This window comes from Mangifera indica, chromosome 1 (genome assembly GCF_011075055.1).
Source record: "Mangifera indica cultivar Alphonso chromosome 1, CATAS_Mindica_2.1, whole genome shotgun sequence".
NCBI classification, from domain to species: Eukaryota; Viridiplantae; Streptophyta; class Magnoliopsida; order Sapindales; family Anacardiaceae; genus Mangifera; species Mangifera indica.
This window is the reverse complement of record NC_058137.1, coordinates 22410776-22426528: the sequence shown is the minus strand read 5'-3', so window position 1 is coordinate 22426528 and position 15753 is coordinate 22410776. Positions and strand designations below refer to the sequence as shown.

At 34.5% G+C, this 15753-nt stretch overlaps 2 protein-coding genes and 1 long non-coding RNA gene across 7 annotated transcripts; 1 reads left to right on the top strand and 2 right to left on the bottom strand.

Annotated features, from left to right (window-relative positions):
- Positions 1–1243: 1243 nt before the first annotated feature.
- Positions 1244–3155, bottom strand: LOC123209788 (activator of 90 kDa heat shock protein ATPase homolog 1-like). Its single transcript, XM_044627967.1, has 3 exons — positions 2134–3155; positions 1688–1767; positions 1244–1586 (listed from the first exon to the last, which is right to left on the bottom strand). Exons 1-3 carry the CDS (start codon positions 3013–3015, stop codon positions 1493–1495), a joined length of 1056 nt encoding a protein of 351 aa, XP_044483902.1. The 5' UTR covers positions 3016–3155; the 3' UTR covers positions 1244–1492.
- Positions 3156–3317: 162 nt separating this feature from the next.
- On the top strand, positions 3318–5121 carry LOC123209906. The gene is made up of 2 exons (XR_006501177.1): positions 3318–3750; positions 4387–5121. It is a non-coding gene; the product is annotated as an uncharacterized LOC123209906 (long non-coding RNA).
- Positions 5122–6487: 1366 nt separating this feature from the next.
- Positions 6488–11412, bottom strand: LOC123209465 (gamma-tubulin complex component 3-like). 5 transcript variants are annotated; one of them, XM_044627795.1, is made up of 5 exons: positions 9067–11412; positions 8492–8948; positions 8337–8390; positions 7151–7214; positions 6488–6972 (listed from the first exon to the last, which is right to left on the bottom strand). In XM_044627795.1, exons 1-2 carry the CDS (start codon positions 11328–11330, stop codon positions 8654–8656), a joined length of 2559 nt encoding a protein of 852 aa, XP_044483730.1. In that variant the 5' UTR covers positions 11331–11412; the 3' UTR covers positions 6488–6972; positions 7151–7214; positions 8337–8390; positions 8492–8653. The 5 variants fall into 5 exon arrangements, with proteins under 5 accessions (XP_044483730.1, XP_044483657.1, XP_044483793.1 ...); XM_044627722.1 differs by lacking the exon at positions 7151–7214 and having other exon boundaries at positions 6488–6776; positions 6876–6972; XM_044627858.1 differs by lacking the exon at positions 7151–7214 and having other exon boundaries at positions 6488–6727; positions 6876–6972.
- Between the last annotated feature and the right edge of the window lie 4341 nt (positions 11413–15753).

Genomic DNA, 15753 nt, shown 5'->3' with positions numbered 1-15753 from the left:
GATGAAAGTTTGGATTTTTCACCTAGGCTAAAATTTGGATGGCAAATGGTCCTTTTCCCAAGTATAAACAAAGTGTGACAAGATGTATTAACTCCAAATTTACATATTACACACGACAGAATTATGAAAAGTCAGATCCCAGATTTTGGCCACATAATTCACAGGTTGTTAAAAAATGTACGTACATAATAATAAAATATCAAAGGAAGATTTTGGGTAACCTTGTGCCCTGCAGTGCAAACAATTAATATCATATGCTTGCATTTATGCATTCTGGTTACCTCATACTTACAATGTTGTATTTAATCAAACCCAGATGAAGAATCCAGTTTTGCTTATTTTCTAAGTAGCTTCAAATTCATATCAAAGCTTACTTCTCAGCCAGCCCAATCAAACACAACACTCAATCCATTCAAGTTCTCACTCATACCATAATTACCCTAACATGTTACCAGAAAAGCTGGTGCAAAGCTAAAGATTATCTAATAATTTAATTCAACACAAATAATTAATGACCATTACAATTCTAACAATACCCTAGAGAGTAACCAAAACTCCAAACCAATATATTCTACCAGGTATTCTCTATTGTACTTTTATACCCACAGAACTGCAAAGGATTGCAAATCTAACACACCAGAAGCCTCTCTGAGGGTCACTCTCCAAATAGAGCGCTTCAGAGTCACTTCCTTTACCAAATGCCTAACCTAACATGTAATATCTGAAAAAAAGGGAAAACATATTTGAAAATGATCAGTCAATACACAAAGTGAACTACACATTATGTTTATCAAACTTCAGTATCTCATATGAACATTGGACACTGTTTACCACTAAATGGGTACTCCCAGAAGCAATCATTTAAAAGATTTCCCATAACAGAACAACAATAAGTTTCCACATTATTTACCAAATTCAGAAAACCATTCAATATTCCAACAAGACATTGAACATGCGATTAAAATGAAGAATGAATAATTTAGTTGACATAGCATCAATCAGGTGCTTCCATGAAGCAAATATATGATAAATTACTAGACCCACCAAAGGCTTATTTACTGTTAACCGTGAGCAATGACCCGACAAATAATGTAGTAATGAGCTATCCATTAAAAATTGGCATTAAAAGAAGTTATCAATGCTCATTTAAGCAAGTTTGAGAATAAAAGGTATAAACCAACAACTAACGATCTATGACAGAGAAGTTATCAGACAAATCTACAGCATAAGATATGAAACATGGTTAAAATCATAAAGATATGACATATTTCCCTCATCATTCTTTGAAATTTTAGTTATTAGAAACATCAGACAGACAAGATTGAGTCTAACATAAAAAGCAAATGAAATAAGACCACAAGATTCACATTGTTTTTATAATTTTTGTAATCAATAGCTTATAACAGTTCTTGACTCAAACAAAGTTGATCAACAAGATTCTACGCTTTTAAAATGACTCTGTGACTTCACTTGGAACAGAAAAGAAAAAGAATCATATTCCAAAACCAAACACTGCTCGTATTTTGTGGAATATAAGATCCCGCCATCCTCTCTCAGTGTTTTCCACAACTGTTGAATTCCCATATCTGTAATGGAAAAATCAAACATTCGAATCAAAATCAATACCTATCATATCAATCAAGCTAAACCTATCGCAAATAAAACAAACCCATCAACTAAAACTAACCTATCTTCTTGAGGAACATCAACATGCTTCAACTTCACAATGGTTACCCCTGGTTCAGGCTCCTCAAAAGTGAGTCTCACCTGCAAAACAAACACAAAATCCAATCATTGAAGGAATTATGACACTTGTAGATGGAATCTCATGAGTAGGTTCAGAAATCACAGAACGGTTTGAAGCAGGGTGAGAATAGGGGCCTCATCATCACAAAAAGAGCAGGGCAAGGATGGAGAATGGATGGAATGCTTAGAACCTGTAGTATTAGAAAAACAAGAACTACTAGCAGACATGACAGGAAACCAAGCATCAGATAAAGAAGTACCCGTAAGAGTAGTGTCAGAGTTCTTAAAAGGAAAAATTGTTTCATATAGTGTGAGATATAAACACGCTTGGAAGTGTAATCATAACACCAGAGCTAACCAAGTTAAACACAAGCCAACTAAACTTACCGTCGAATCTATCCCATCAGGCCAACTTCCAAACCTCCATTTTTGCACAATCAATTTCCCCTCTTGCAACTCGATATTCTTCCCTGTAACCGACCCATCAAAAATACTAAACTCTCCACCAACCTCCTTACTTATTTTAGCATTACTCATTGTAAACCCCTTCCACCTATTCTCATCCATCATTATCTCATACAAATCCCTAGCTCTACAACTAAATTTCTCGGTCATAGTTATCGTCTTAAACCCTTCTTTTCTCTTCTCATCTTTCTTCACTTCTTTCTTAGCAACCTCCTTCTTCTCCACCACCACACTCCCTCCAGCTTCCACTTTCTTCTCGGGCTTCGCGGCCACTTTCTTTGTCTCTAACTCCTCCTTACACGGCCCCCCTTTAGCCATACTCTCGACGTAACCTCTCACCTTCTCAAAGATCAAAATTTTCCCTTTCTCCCACATAGCATCTTTCAATCTCTTCCCGATTGGCCCCTCATCCTTCACTATAACCCTAATTTCAGGGTTTTCGTCAGCATTCTCATCCGAGATATAAGGGATCTCCACAGAGCCTTCAGCTTTCAACAAAACCCCACCTTCAGAATCCCTTGCTTCGCCCTCCCACAAAAGGGTAACATTCAATTCATATCCCGGGATAATTTTCCCCTTCCGGACATTAACATAAGCTTCACCCTCCAGCTTTTCAAGCTTCTTGATCTTGATAAAAAGATTTCCTTCGCCATTCAATACGGTGATATTTGTTAAGTGCTGGTTGAAGAAATTTCTCGACCATTCTAAGCAATCCGTTTCTGCCCAGTGCCAGTTGTGGACATTGGCGCCGTCTGGTCTGTCTTCAACGATCCAACGCTTGTCTCCCTCACCGTACTTCGCCATTGAAGTGGGTTAGTCAGTGAATTTTAATTAAACGTGGAGAGGATTCGATCGTGAATGTGAGAGAAACGAATGAGAAACGAGAGTTAAAAAGCGAGAAAGAAGAAAATAATAGAAGGGTCTGGAAAGTCCGAGCTCCAAACTAAAGGGAATGAGCTTAAGAAGAGTCTAGAATCGTGCTGTTTTAGGGTTTCCCGAAGTGTCAGTTTAGGCTTTGGGTGATTGTTCAGTCTCTAAAACAAGTGGGAGTTGACTGATATTTATCTAAACCTTCGGGTTGTAAAAATGTCCTTCCTAAGTCGTAACTATGTCGTACTATTAAGGGAGTACGCTAGGTTTACAAAGTGACAAAAAGACCCTAAGCTCATGAAGTTGTCACGATTTAACAAATTCCCGCCAAAAGGTTTACTCGTCTCCTCGTTCCTGGGTCAATCCGAGTGGAAATGAAGCGAACTCAGCGATCCAAACGTGTCGCAAGCTCAAACCCGGGAAGCCAATTTCAACAGCAACAGATTCGGGCCATGACTCGGATACTGGGACGAGTTGACTCTCCAAATCAGTGAACTTCCGGTCTACTTCCGCCAAACCCCATAACTAACTTGGCTCCCGACTGAGTTCCATCGTGTGCGAAAGTAACGATTTACCTCCTCAGTTCTTCCAAGTTGTGCTTTCGATCTTGCCGCTGGTTTGCTTGGGAAGTTTCTGAGGAGATACGACGTCGTTCTTCAAGTGACTGAGGTAACGATGTGACTTGGTCTCTGTTTGATTCCCGGGAAAATGTAAGTAAAAAAAATAAAGAAATCAAAAGTTAGTTTATTTAAATAATAAAATTACGTTTATATATTTTTTTTATATAATTTAGATATATAAATTATATAATTAAATAATATTACATTACATATTAATATATTTTTGATGCATTTAAATTATATACATATATATAAGGTTAATTTTATTTAAATACCTTTTGTGCATTTTCCGGTTTATTTGAATACCCCTTTCCTAATTTTTGCTGAAAGGTTGATTTTTAAAATTTTTTTTAATTCTTGGTAATTGTTCAACTCTTTGGCCCTCAGTTGTTTAATAATCAGTTGCATAAACGGGATTTTATTTAAACTTTTCAATTTTTTTATTTCTTCAAATGGAAAATAATGATATTTGTGTTGAAAATTCAATGGAGAGTTAGGGTTATGATAGGTAGAAGCTTATAGGCCAAATGATCCGGCATGTCATGTTAGATTTAGAGTTACAGTAAGGGAAGCCTCAGTTGTGATGTGAGTGGCTAAAACAAAATATTGAGCTTCTTATTCTCATTAGCTGCTGTTAAATGTGCCTAGACTTATATGGAAGTTTGTTTGTTTCCCGGGAATTTAGTTTAGAAAAGGAGGGCATGCATATGTCTATCTTTGCTTTGGTCTGCATACAATTCTCAATGTTGTTGCTGACAAGAAAGGAGTTGGGGCTGCTGCTTGAATCGGATCCTGCGCCCCTTAATTCTGGTAATTTTTGCATGCTATATGTGCGTTGCTTCTTGTTAATTCTGGTAATTTGCACCACTTTGTGAACTGTGTATCTTCAGGCCTCTGATGCTTTCACCAATTCAGTATTTTAGTTTGAAATGGGTGTATTAAGCTTGCTAACATTCGCCACACCCGCCTAAAAATGAAAGAAAATCCTGGAGCCAGTATCCTGTCCGATGATTTGGGTTGGTAAATACCTCCCAAATGTGGAGCAACGATAGCTTTTGCGTGCAACAAAAATTATAAACCAAGGATGCGAGTACAGTGGGTTGTTGTACGTGCAGGCGACGGTGAACGGGCATGAAGTGCTGGCAATGGTGGACAGCGGTGTTAGCTTACAAGCATTAATGATGTGGCATACAACCCATGCCACTGCGCAATCATGCACAGAGTATGTGTTGGTGTTCTTGAGGTGCTTGTTGGTGCACCAGCCCCAGAAGCAACGTCATTATCAGAACAGGCAGAGGGAGATGCTACTGTCAAGAGTGGGCAAGAGCTGCCACAGAAGATATGTTGTGATGAACTACTTGTGTGCGCGGGTGATTTGCTTGGGCTGTTTTCTGAGTTGGAAGGCAGGCATATTGTGTTGTGGGGTTGTATGCTTGAGTTTATGTGATCATCCACCAGGCGCCCATGCAAGCTCACTGGCGCCCCAGCTCCAAATCCTCCTCCTGTTCAGGAAATGGAGATAATAAACCCTGGACCACAGAAACAACGCCATTAGTGGCATACCAGAACCAGACGGTTTCCAACACAACGGAGATCCAACCAGTGCCTCAGAATCTTGCATGCTAGCAAAACTCCAAAACAGAGTTCATTGAGCCCCCACAGACTGCACTATGGTGCAGCCTCTCAAGCACCAACAATCAGACCCCATCACGGCCTATCTCCAGCACCTGGATGGAGCCATGCACTTCCCAACAGTGACGGACTCAGACTCTGAAGCCTCTACCTCTTTCGCATTAATGAATGCATTCTTTGATATCCATGTGTGTAGCCTGTGAATCTTAAAATATTGGTTGTAGATAAACAGGTAGAAAGCCATGTAATATGGAATTGTAAACTAATTCACTAAAGAGGCAAGACAAGGAAAAAGCGAAGCTCGGGATGGAATGGAAGAAATGAATACCAACTTTAGCGTATTTGGGAGTTCATTCAACTGTGATTTTAAGTTGGTGACATTGACCTTGTATGTGAATCCTTATTCTAATCTGATACATTCGTTTTGGTGAAGAAAGCAGCATACTAATGGTTGCTTGATCTTTTGTTTATGTTTGGCTTAATCCTTAGTAGATTTTTTTTATTGTTGGACAGGCCTGTGTTCTCTCTTTTGTGTTAAGTTTAGTCTATTTAAGTTAATCTTGATTCTCCTCTTGAATCTTATTATGATAAGAACTTTCATAGACTTTTAAGAGAAGATGATTTAGGTTTTAATTTTTACATGCCTTACAGGCTTTTTTTGGGTTGATCGAGCTTAGTTTATGTTGAGCCTTTTCAGGTGTCATTTTTGTTTTCTGTTAAAACATAAATTTAATTACCAAAAAAAAAAAAGAAACTTTGAATATCATTTTGTAAATATTATGGTGAATGTAATGACAGGTAATGAATAAACCTTACCTGAGTATGTTAGTGCCTTATGGCAATTTGCTATCACTAATACACCTAGGATAAGTGCTCCTAAAAGCACACTTAGGCTTAGGCCTCCATGAATTTGGGTTCCTGGAGGCAAAGAAGTCTAAATGAAAATACTGCAGTGAAAGAAACTTGAATTTATTTAACATGAAAAGTTGCTTTCCCTGTTCAAAGCGAAATGTGAGCTTGAGGAGCTTGTAAATTAACTTAATGTCATTATATATTATTAATGCCTTGTAATGCAAAAGAAAATTTGGTAAATGGGATTAGCTGGGATGATAGAAATAAGTAATAGTTTCTACTTTACTAACAATAAAGTAACATGTGAGAACCATGTACTCAATCTTCTGATTACTTGAATTTCATAAATTTATGATCACAATAATTTTAGAAACATTCCTCAACACAGTGGCCAACTTCTTTTTCATCTCATACACCTTGACATAATCATTTTTGAAAGTAGTATGTATTATCTTTTCCCATTGTGACATACCATATCTTAGCATATTGTTAAAACCATCTTCCACAATTGTGAATGGATGCTCAGAATTATATTCAATTGCCTGTATGAATATAATTATGCATCATGACTGCAGAATTATATTCAATTGCCTGTATAAACCGTGTAGTTGTTGGCCATAAGAGTATGTTATTATGGTCCAAAAAACAAGTTTTAAATGTGAAAGGAAATGAAGTTTGATCAAATCATACCACTGCCCTTTTCTTGCCTTGGCTTGGAGGAAGCTTCTTGCGCTTTCAGTTTCCTTTGGCTTTCATCAACATGTGTATTCTCCAGGTCTACTTTTGTCTGAAAGATTCAGAGATAAAAGTAATCTAACACAACCAAAAAGAAAGTTCATTGTTCATGACAAATCAAAAGGAGCAGGGAACAACTAGACAAGTAATGACTTCACAAGATCCAACACATTATGAAAAAATCTATCAGATGACATTAAAAATATTCTACAAGATCCAAACACCCATACCTTCCAACCAGCTAAGTCAATCTGTCACTTTGTTTTGCAAGAAAATACCACTCGGCACCCACCACTACTCTCCAACAACCAAAACCAGAAAGTTAAAAAAAAAAAAGAAAAAAGAGAAAAGCCAAAAATAAAGAAAACAGGAGAGCAAGAATCCAACACCAGACACTTACCTCAATCAGACAGTTCGAAATTAAGAATCGGAGTTGGCGACAGAGAGTAGGGAATGAAATTCTAAGGGTATTATGTGGCTAGGGTTTCAAACTTTCAATGAAATGAATGAACTGAGAAGAGAATAAAATGAATTGAAGTCTCATTTTATTTGCTCGAGCGCGCCTAAGCTCGCGAGCTTAAGAGATCTGAACAACAGAAAGCTCGAGATCATCTCAAGTAAATACTCGAGCATGACTCGACCCAAGCTACATGGCAAGTAGCTTATAATAACGGAAAGTTCATTTGTTTTTTCTTTTTTTCAAACTTCCAATTTCAAATAACACATGGATTTCAAACTTGTAATTCCATAAAACCCTGAATGTATGTGAGATTAAGAAGCAAAGTTCACAATCATAATTGAAGCAGGTATAGAATTTAATCATGAACAAGTAGCATGTATGATAAGAACTCCCTTCTGTTCAATTCACTTGATGCTTAAATTATAAACAGATTCTCAACACCCCAAAGTCAGTGCTCTCAAAACTTAATTAGATGGAGTTCCAAATTAAGGATATCAAACGTTAAAAAATTGAGACTTTTTGTAACATTTTCAACATTTTTACCATAATGGTAACAGTATCTACTTAGAATTCAGTTACAGCTTTTAGGTTAGAATGTTTACAATATGATTATTATACCTAAACTCCTTATACTCGTGAATCTGCCTGAACTGAGGCACAAAAATTCACACTCTTCCATTGTAAAGAATATAAATATATTCAGCAGCTGTACATTAACAGCACATTTCAAATTGCAGGATCAGCAATGTAGTAGAAACACAATCCAAAATCTCCTTAAAGGGAGAAGAAGGAAATAAAAGGTGGACAAACTAATAAGATAAATTGCACTCTGTCACTAACCAATACAGAACTATGTTACAGATTGACAAGCTTGCAATTGCTAGTAGCCACAAGAATACCCACACATCTATGTAAACCACTATATTTAACACCCTAATTTAAAGATTCAAAATTACCTCAAGTCAAGAAGAAACTATTCACTCCACCCAACACAAAAAAGTACACACCATCTGCAAAGGTTTAAAAATAAATGTCAGGAGCCAAAATAAAAAATAAAAAAGACAAAGCACGCAATCAGTGGTAAACAAAGGAGAACAATGTTTCTCTGTACCTAAAATTAGTCATTGAATCTTGGACTGGTGACCCGAATGTAGCAGGGCACCACATTATTGTTCAGTTGTGTGGTGGCAAGCAATCAATGAACCAGGACACTTTGTTCATGCATTAAACATTAGAAGCAGATTTCTTGAACTCAAAAGTATTGACAGCTTTTCTATGCATTGGGATGCAACTGGCTGTAAAATTCTGTGAAGTCAAGTCGGAACAGGAGAAATTTCAAATCAACATGTTGCTGCACAGGCAACTGAGCTAAGAAACCCTCAAGCAATGACTTGTACTCTTTTGCTATTGCATCCAGCTCTTGTCCCATATTTCGAAGAAAATCTCCAGCACACTGTGTTAAAGCCTTCCTGCCATCACTAAGCCATGACCCAGGTTCTGAAGATCTGTCATTTGTTTGCCTCCTTGATTTGCTCTTGTCTCGGGAGCTTAAAGATGATTCCATAGTTCTGCATGAGATGAAAATAAACAAGAATTAATAAAATAAATCAAAATACTTTTTAACATATTTATTAATATATACTGGAAAAATAAAAATAGCATCAGAATATAATTTAAGATTGTTACCTAGATTGCAACTCAAAAATTCCTTCATATAACCTATCTGCATGACTTCTGAATTGCAGTATGAGATCAAACAAGAGAAAGAGAGACTTGTAAAGGGATTGGGACCGTTCACCAAGGAGGGATTTTTCATAAATAGAATAAAGGTACTTCTCATGTGCTGCAAGTAGCTCATCAAGATCTTTTGCGACTTCCATTTCATTTGAAAAATTAGACCATGACACCTCCAATACTTCAAACATAATATAGTATTGCAAATTTGTAACAAAATGATTCATCTCGTCCCAAAGAACCTGGCATCGCCTCAATGTTGAAAGCAACTGTAACTTAACTGCATGTTGCAGCTTAGTGAATGAATGAGAAGTAATACAGTTGGGTTTCATTGTCTTCCAAGCTCCAATAAGTGCATGTTCCACCCGTCTGAGCTTCCATAGAAAATTAAAAATTCGTAAGTATCTTGCCATAACAGATTCTGTGAACAATGTATCTAGAGGAACACTTGCATCATATTCCAGTGAGAATACATCCCAACCTCTATCTCCAGTTCTATGTGGCATCAGCTTAACCCTCAACCTATCCAATATGTCAGGATCATCATATTGAGCATTAGATGACCGAATTGCACTTTCCAGCAACCCAGCAAGCTTGAAGGAGCTAATAGTATTAGCAGGCTCAGAAAGTTCTGGCCCGACAATATCCATAAGATACTGAACAAAATCACCTTGCCCAAGCAGTAAATATCGTTTTATTGCAAGACAATGTTCTTTAAACTTGAATCTCTTGTATATAACATCCAGTAAATGTTTATCAATTCTTTTTGCTGCTTCTATGACCAGAGACTCAAGTGCATCGGTTTCTCCATATCCAAGACCCCCTCTTCTAGTTGTGGTCCCAGCTGCAGCTGCAGCCTCCGTTGCTGCATCAGCCCAGCCACGATTATCACAACAAACACGTAAAAAATTTATAGATTTTCCAGTCCTCAGAATTCTTTGAGCAAGAGATTGTGAAATAAAAGAAGGAAGCATCCCTGAATGAAGTCGGTATCCTTCCCTCCAAAGTGACTCAGCTTTCACAGGCTGACCCACAACAAAGAACTCCGCAAACATATCCTCTAACTCACCTTCCAAAACCCAACTTCTTACCATTTCAAACAGTGGAGAACACACCCTTTTAAGTAAACGTGTCATGAACTCATGCACAAGTACATCACCATGTTGAGCATGCAAATGAATAGCTCCAGCCATCGCTCCACCCCTCAAAACCCTACACTTATCTACCAAAACAGCCATCAACCTCATTTTCACCATTGGCTCTGCAAACCAAACTGACAATCTCCTCAATGACAAATAATTCCCAGCATTGGCACTCTCTGAAACTAAGGGAATTGGATTCATTGCCTGCGCCTCAAGCACAGCCAACAACTTGTAATACTCTGACAACTCATCTTGCAGCGCAGCACAAAATGCCTGTCCGACGGTCCCTACATCTTCAGCTGGAAATCGATCCATACTCTCTGAAACATACCCTTTCACTTTCCTGAAGAGCCAACCCAATTCACAAAGCTTCCTTACCATAACACGAGTTGCTCTAGGCACCTTAACTGAATCCAATAATACATACCCATCAACACTAGCATTAAACTTAACATATTTACCATCAATCCCTTGACAACAATACAATAAGTCTCTCACAATCACCTCTTCACTCACCTCATTCTCTTCCTTAACCAAATTCACAAACTCCCTAAAAGCAATTTCACGCAAGTTCTCAGGATCTTTACTAACCATCAAAACCCCATTGTTCCTCCATTCCATTTCTTTATTCCTCTTTCCGTTCAAAACCCTTGAACCATTACTCAATCCTTCACCATCTAACTCCAAATTGGGCAAAAAAGTCAATGAACTCACAGCATTTTTACTACTTTTCCGATCATCCGATATAATTTTAAGCAAATAAACAACAGCCCATTTATTATTAACACTACCGGGCCCCGTTTTTGCTAAAAATTTAGTGAACAAATCACTAAAAGTGAGAGCATCGGAGGACCTACCCTGAGTGGCAAGACGGCGCTTCACGGATTCAGCAATGGCGGCTGCATCCGGCGCAATTGACTGCGTTAAACGGCTGGAGAGAATGCGCACCGCGTAGCGAAGAGAGGCTTCGAAATTAGGGTTTTTAGGGTTCTGTTGTTGCGGGGATTTGGCGAGTAAACGAAGCACGAGCTCTTTGACGAGATCTATGAGCTTCGTCTGATCTTCTTCGTCCATTTTTTTGAAGAGAAAGTGAAGAGTGAAGGGTTTTTCTGAGTCTGGCCTTTTTTTTGTGCGGGTGTTTTTGTTTTGGCAGTTGCTAGCGTTTTATGTATAAAAATATGCGGCCGACTTTGTATGGGCGGGTAAATTTGTAATGTATAGTATTTTTTAATCATTAAAATTTAAAAATAAAAATTCATTTGTTAAAATATTTTAAAAATTATAAATTTTGATTTTATAAATGATGAAACCAAAAAAAGTTTAAAATTAATAAATTTATGAAATTGATTTTTTTCAAAAGAAATTGCAATTTATTATTTTAAATTTGTTAAATAATTTTACAATGTAATTATATTTATCATATATATATATCAGCCTTATAAATTAAGATTTTTCTGAGAAACATTATTTATATTAAAGATATTTGTAACATTCCAAGATCAATCTCACATTGATAAAAGGTCAAGATACTAGTAGACTCTCTATTGAATAAATATTCAAAGATTGACAATTAATTAAAATTTATATTTTTTTTCAAACAATAAAATTATGTATATTACTTTTATGTATAACTAATAACGTATACTATTTCACGTATACTATGTAGACCATGCACACCCAATTATGTGTATTGTGTATTGCGTATACATGTAATTCACACGTGGCAAAATCTCAACTTTCCCTTGCTATGGCAAAATTTTCAATGACCCTTCATTATGTGTATTGCGCATACATATAATTCACATATGGTAAAATTTGTCACCCATAATGCCTGTAGTGGATTTTTCTAAATTTTACCTTAGCGTGTTACAGACGACAAATTTCATTTAAACCCATTACCTTCATTTTGGTTGCGAATGACACTGGAAAACTATGAAGATGAAGGATTTTCTTGCCCAGTTTCGTATTACTCGATTCAAACCCTTTTTAATCACTATATTATTCACACAACTCAGCAACAAAATAATCAATTCAATCTAAATCATTAATAAACCCTAAAATCGAAGAATTTTAAATATATATTCATAATATTTCAGTTATTACCGCAAACACATAAATCTTTACGATGTACACAGTAAAAAAATGAATATCAACAACGTATTAACTGCTTTTTTTTTTTCTATTTTGTGCATAAAAATCACTTTGAATCTTCAAGATCTACAATGAGGTGATTGAATACAACAGTTACAACCTATATGTGAGGGATATGAAGATTTTGAAATGAGTCAAAGGTAATTTATATAAGACCTTAAAGATTAGCAAAAATAGTGAAACACTATAACTTTTAGGGAGAAAGTTTGGATTCAAACTTATGTCACGTTTGTAAAACTTTAACTTATCTGATACAGTAATTATGAGTCTGATCATTGTGTTCGAGTTTACTCGTCCAACTAATTTGTATAGTTTAATTTGAAGTGTGTTACACACCTATTTGGTATAACTCGAACTAACTTGCAAGGAGAAAGAGTTCGAGGGTAGAAGTGTTTAAAACTAATTAATTGAATTAGTTTTATATTATTTTGAACTAAATAAAAGTTTCAATTTGAAAAAATAAAAAATTGAAATAAAACTGATTTATAAATTAAACGATTTTAAACTAAACCAAAAATATCTATTAATCGAACCAAAATTTCAATTAACTTATTTTGAATTAAATTTCAAAGGGTCACTCCATTTTATTATTTTTTATTTAATTTTTTGAGAACTAGCTCGAAACTTTATTAATTTTTTTGTTCAATATTTTGAAAACTAGGTGATTTGGTTAATTAACTTTCAAAACTAGATAAACTGGTAACAAAATCAAAAAACTAGTTTTATTATATGCTTGAACTGATTTTTAAATCAATTTTTCAAATAACCAAGTTTTTGTTTAGACTTTTTAGTTTGAATATTAATTCAATTTGATTACCGGATAATTTTGAACACTCCGACCATCTACTAATATTAGGTAGGTCATTAACCAAGTTGCCCTATCTATTACAAAGGGTTCATTGGATACAAATAAAACTTATCAAGAGTTAATATACCATAATTAATGTGAGACCTCAAAAACATAAAATTTGACTGCATAAGGTTGGACCAAAGCAAACAATTTTTATTTGTTTAGACCGGGACTCAAAATACACAACAACAAATTGTGTCACATTGGCTTCGATAAAACTTACTATACCTAAGGGTTAGGTTGTGCCAAGGTTTCCACACCCATTAACATGTCAAGGTTTGTGATATGATTCAAAACCCTTTTAATCGTATCTTCAAGGGTTTTTAATAAGTTGGTTCGTCTGCTTTTACAAGCCAGTCTGCAAAATTTTATATATTTTTAATATTTTTAATTGTTTAACTATTTTAAATTATCATTATTTTTAAACAGATATATCGAGTCAGTTTATTGGTCTTGCTCCAAGTCACAATTCTATCTATTATGTCGAAAATGGGGGATTGCAGGCCAACCCAACCCTTGCCTTATCTACTCAAAACAGAAAAGTTAAAAAAAAAAAAATTGAATCTTATTCTCCCAATAAATGTAATATAAAAAAAATAGTTTGGTTTTTAAATTGAAAAAATCTAATGATAATATTAATTAAATGATATATCTAAGGTTTTTAAGTTATATATTGTCTAAAAAAGGTTTATTTTGTTATAATTCTTATGAATTATTTATGATCTAAATATTTAATTTCACATGTAACATTTTAAAATTTTGATAATTTTGTCTTACTATTTTTGGCTCAATTTGACGGTATATTATAACAAAAGATGAGGTGAAAGTAAAGACGTCAATGGGGTTGGGTTGGGTTGGGTTGATCCGTAATTTGAGACAAAAACTTGTCACAAAAAGGTTTGGCCTACTATTATAGCTGGCTGGGCCAAACCTATGAGCTATCTGAGTGGGGTTGACCTAATGAAAGTATGAGACTCATAACTTAATCTTATATACATAAGGTCGAACTGGGCCTTATAATAGGTTGACTCCTTAATTTTTTAAAAATCATCAAAAGTGATAGGTCACATCGAGCTTGCCCACAAGTCTATTGCTTAGGCCCACAACTCAATCTAAACAGCCCATGGGCTAGGTCTAGCTCACTACGACAGCAGAACGAGCCTTCCATGTTAAACCTTTTTTTGAGACTTTAGGTTAGGTCTCGGGCCGGTCTAACCCAATGATACCTCTATACTAAACTAATGAAATAATAATCTTAATATCCCAAAAAGATAATTTTTTTTTAGTAGAAGTGAAGACAAATTTGTGCATAAATAATCTTAATTAGGACGCCTTGAAATCTAATTAGGTAATATTTTATTATTTTGAAAATAAAAAAAATTGGTGATATGTTATTGGACTTGGACTTATTGACAATAATTAATTAAATAAATAAAAATTAAAATATGTAAGCCCACTTTTTACGTTCACTTATGTCATAAATATTTATTAATTATTGAAGAGGAGAAACTTTGACCATATCATTATACTTCAATTATTAAGCTTTTTTTTTTTTTTACCTTCAATTATTAAACTTTTTTTTTTCAATTATTAAACTTGGTCTCAATATTTGTCCATGTGACTTTGCCCTTATCACTTTACTATCAATAATTTTATGCTATATTTTTTATATAAAAAATATAAAACTTTCAATAAAATTCCTTTATTTTTTGTGTCAATTAATATATATAATCATTTGATATTTGATGTAATTAAAAAATAATCCTTTATTTAAAAAGAAACACTAAATTAATTGAAATTATAAAATTTTGTAAAAACCTTTATAAAAAAAATTAGCAAAAATATTATTTAAACTAATTAAAATTCTCCTTATAATAATATTTTTGCTGTTTTTTTTTTTAAATTAAAGAACCCTTTATTCAACAAATTTTCATTAAAGTCTTTAAAAGTTTCAAAGCCACTCTCTGTAATATTAAAGGGAGAGTTCGTGAAAGATATTTTAATAGACCAAAGTAAAGGCTCCTGAACTATTAAGGACTATTGTTTGAAATAAATGTGTTTTGGTCCTTAGACTCAACATACCATGCTCGACATAAAATTAAAACCCGATAACATTTCCAGCCGAGCTTTGATGAAATAATTTTCTCACTCTTTAAGTTTAAAAATTTATTATTTTATTAATATGTCAAAGTTTAAACATGAATTTTGACAATTAAATAGTATTTTTATTATTTTTTTTGTAATATATGATAAGGGTAATATCACTTACACCTTTAAGGAGGGTGTTTGCTTCAATTTATAAAAAGATTATTTTGTTAATTTATCTTTTATTATTGACATTACTTTATTAGGTTGTGAGGTAATAAAATATTTTAATAATTTTTTATTACCAATGATGATATGACAATTAATATAATAAGTAATATGATTACTATTTTCATCTTATGTATTAAAATATTATCAAAATAATTTTTATTTTATAATTATTATTATATT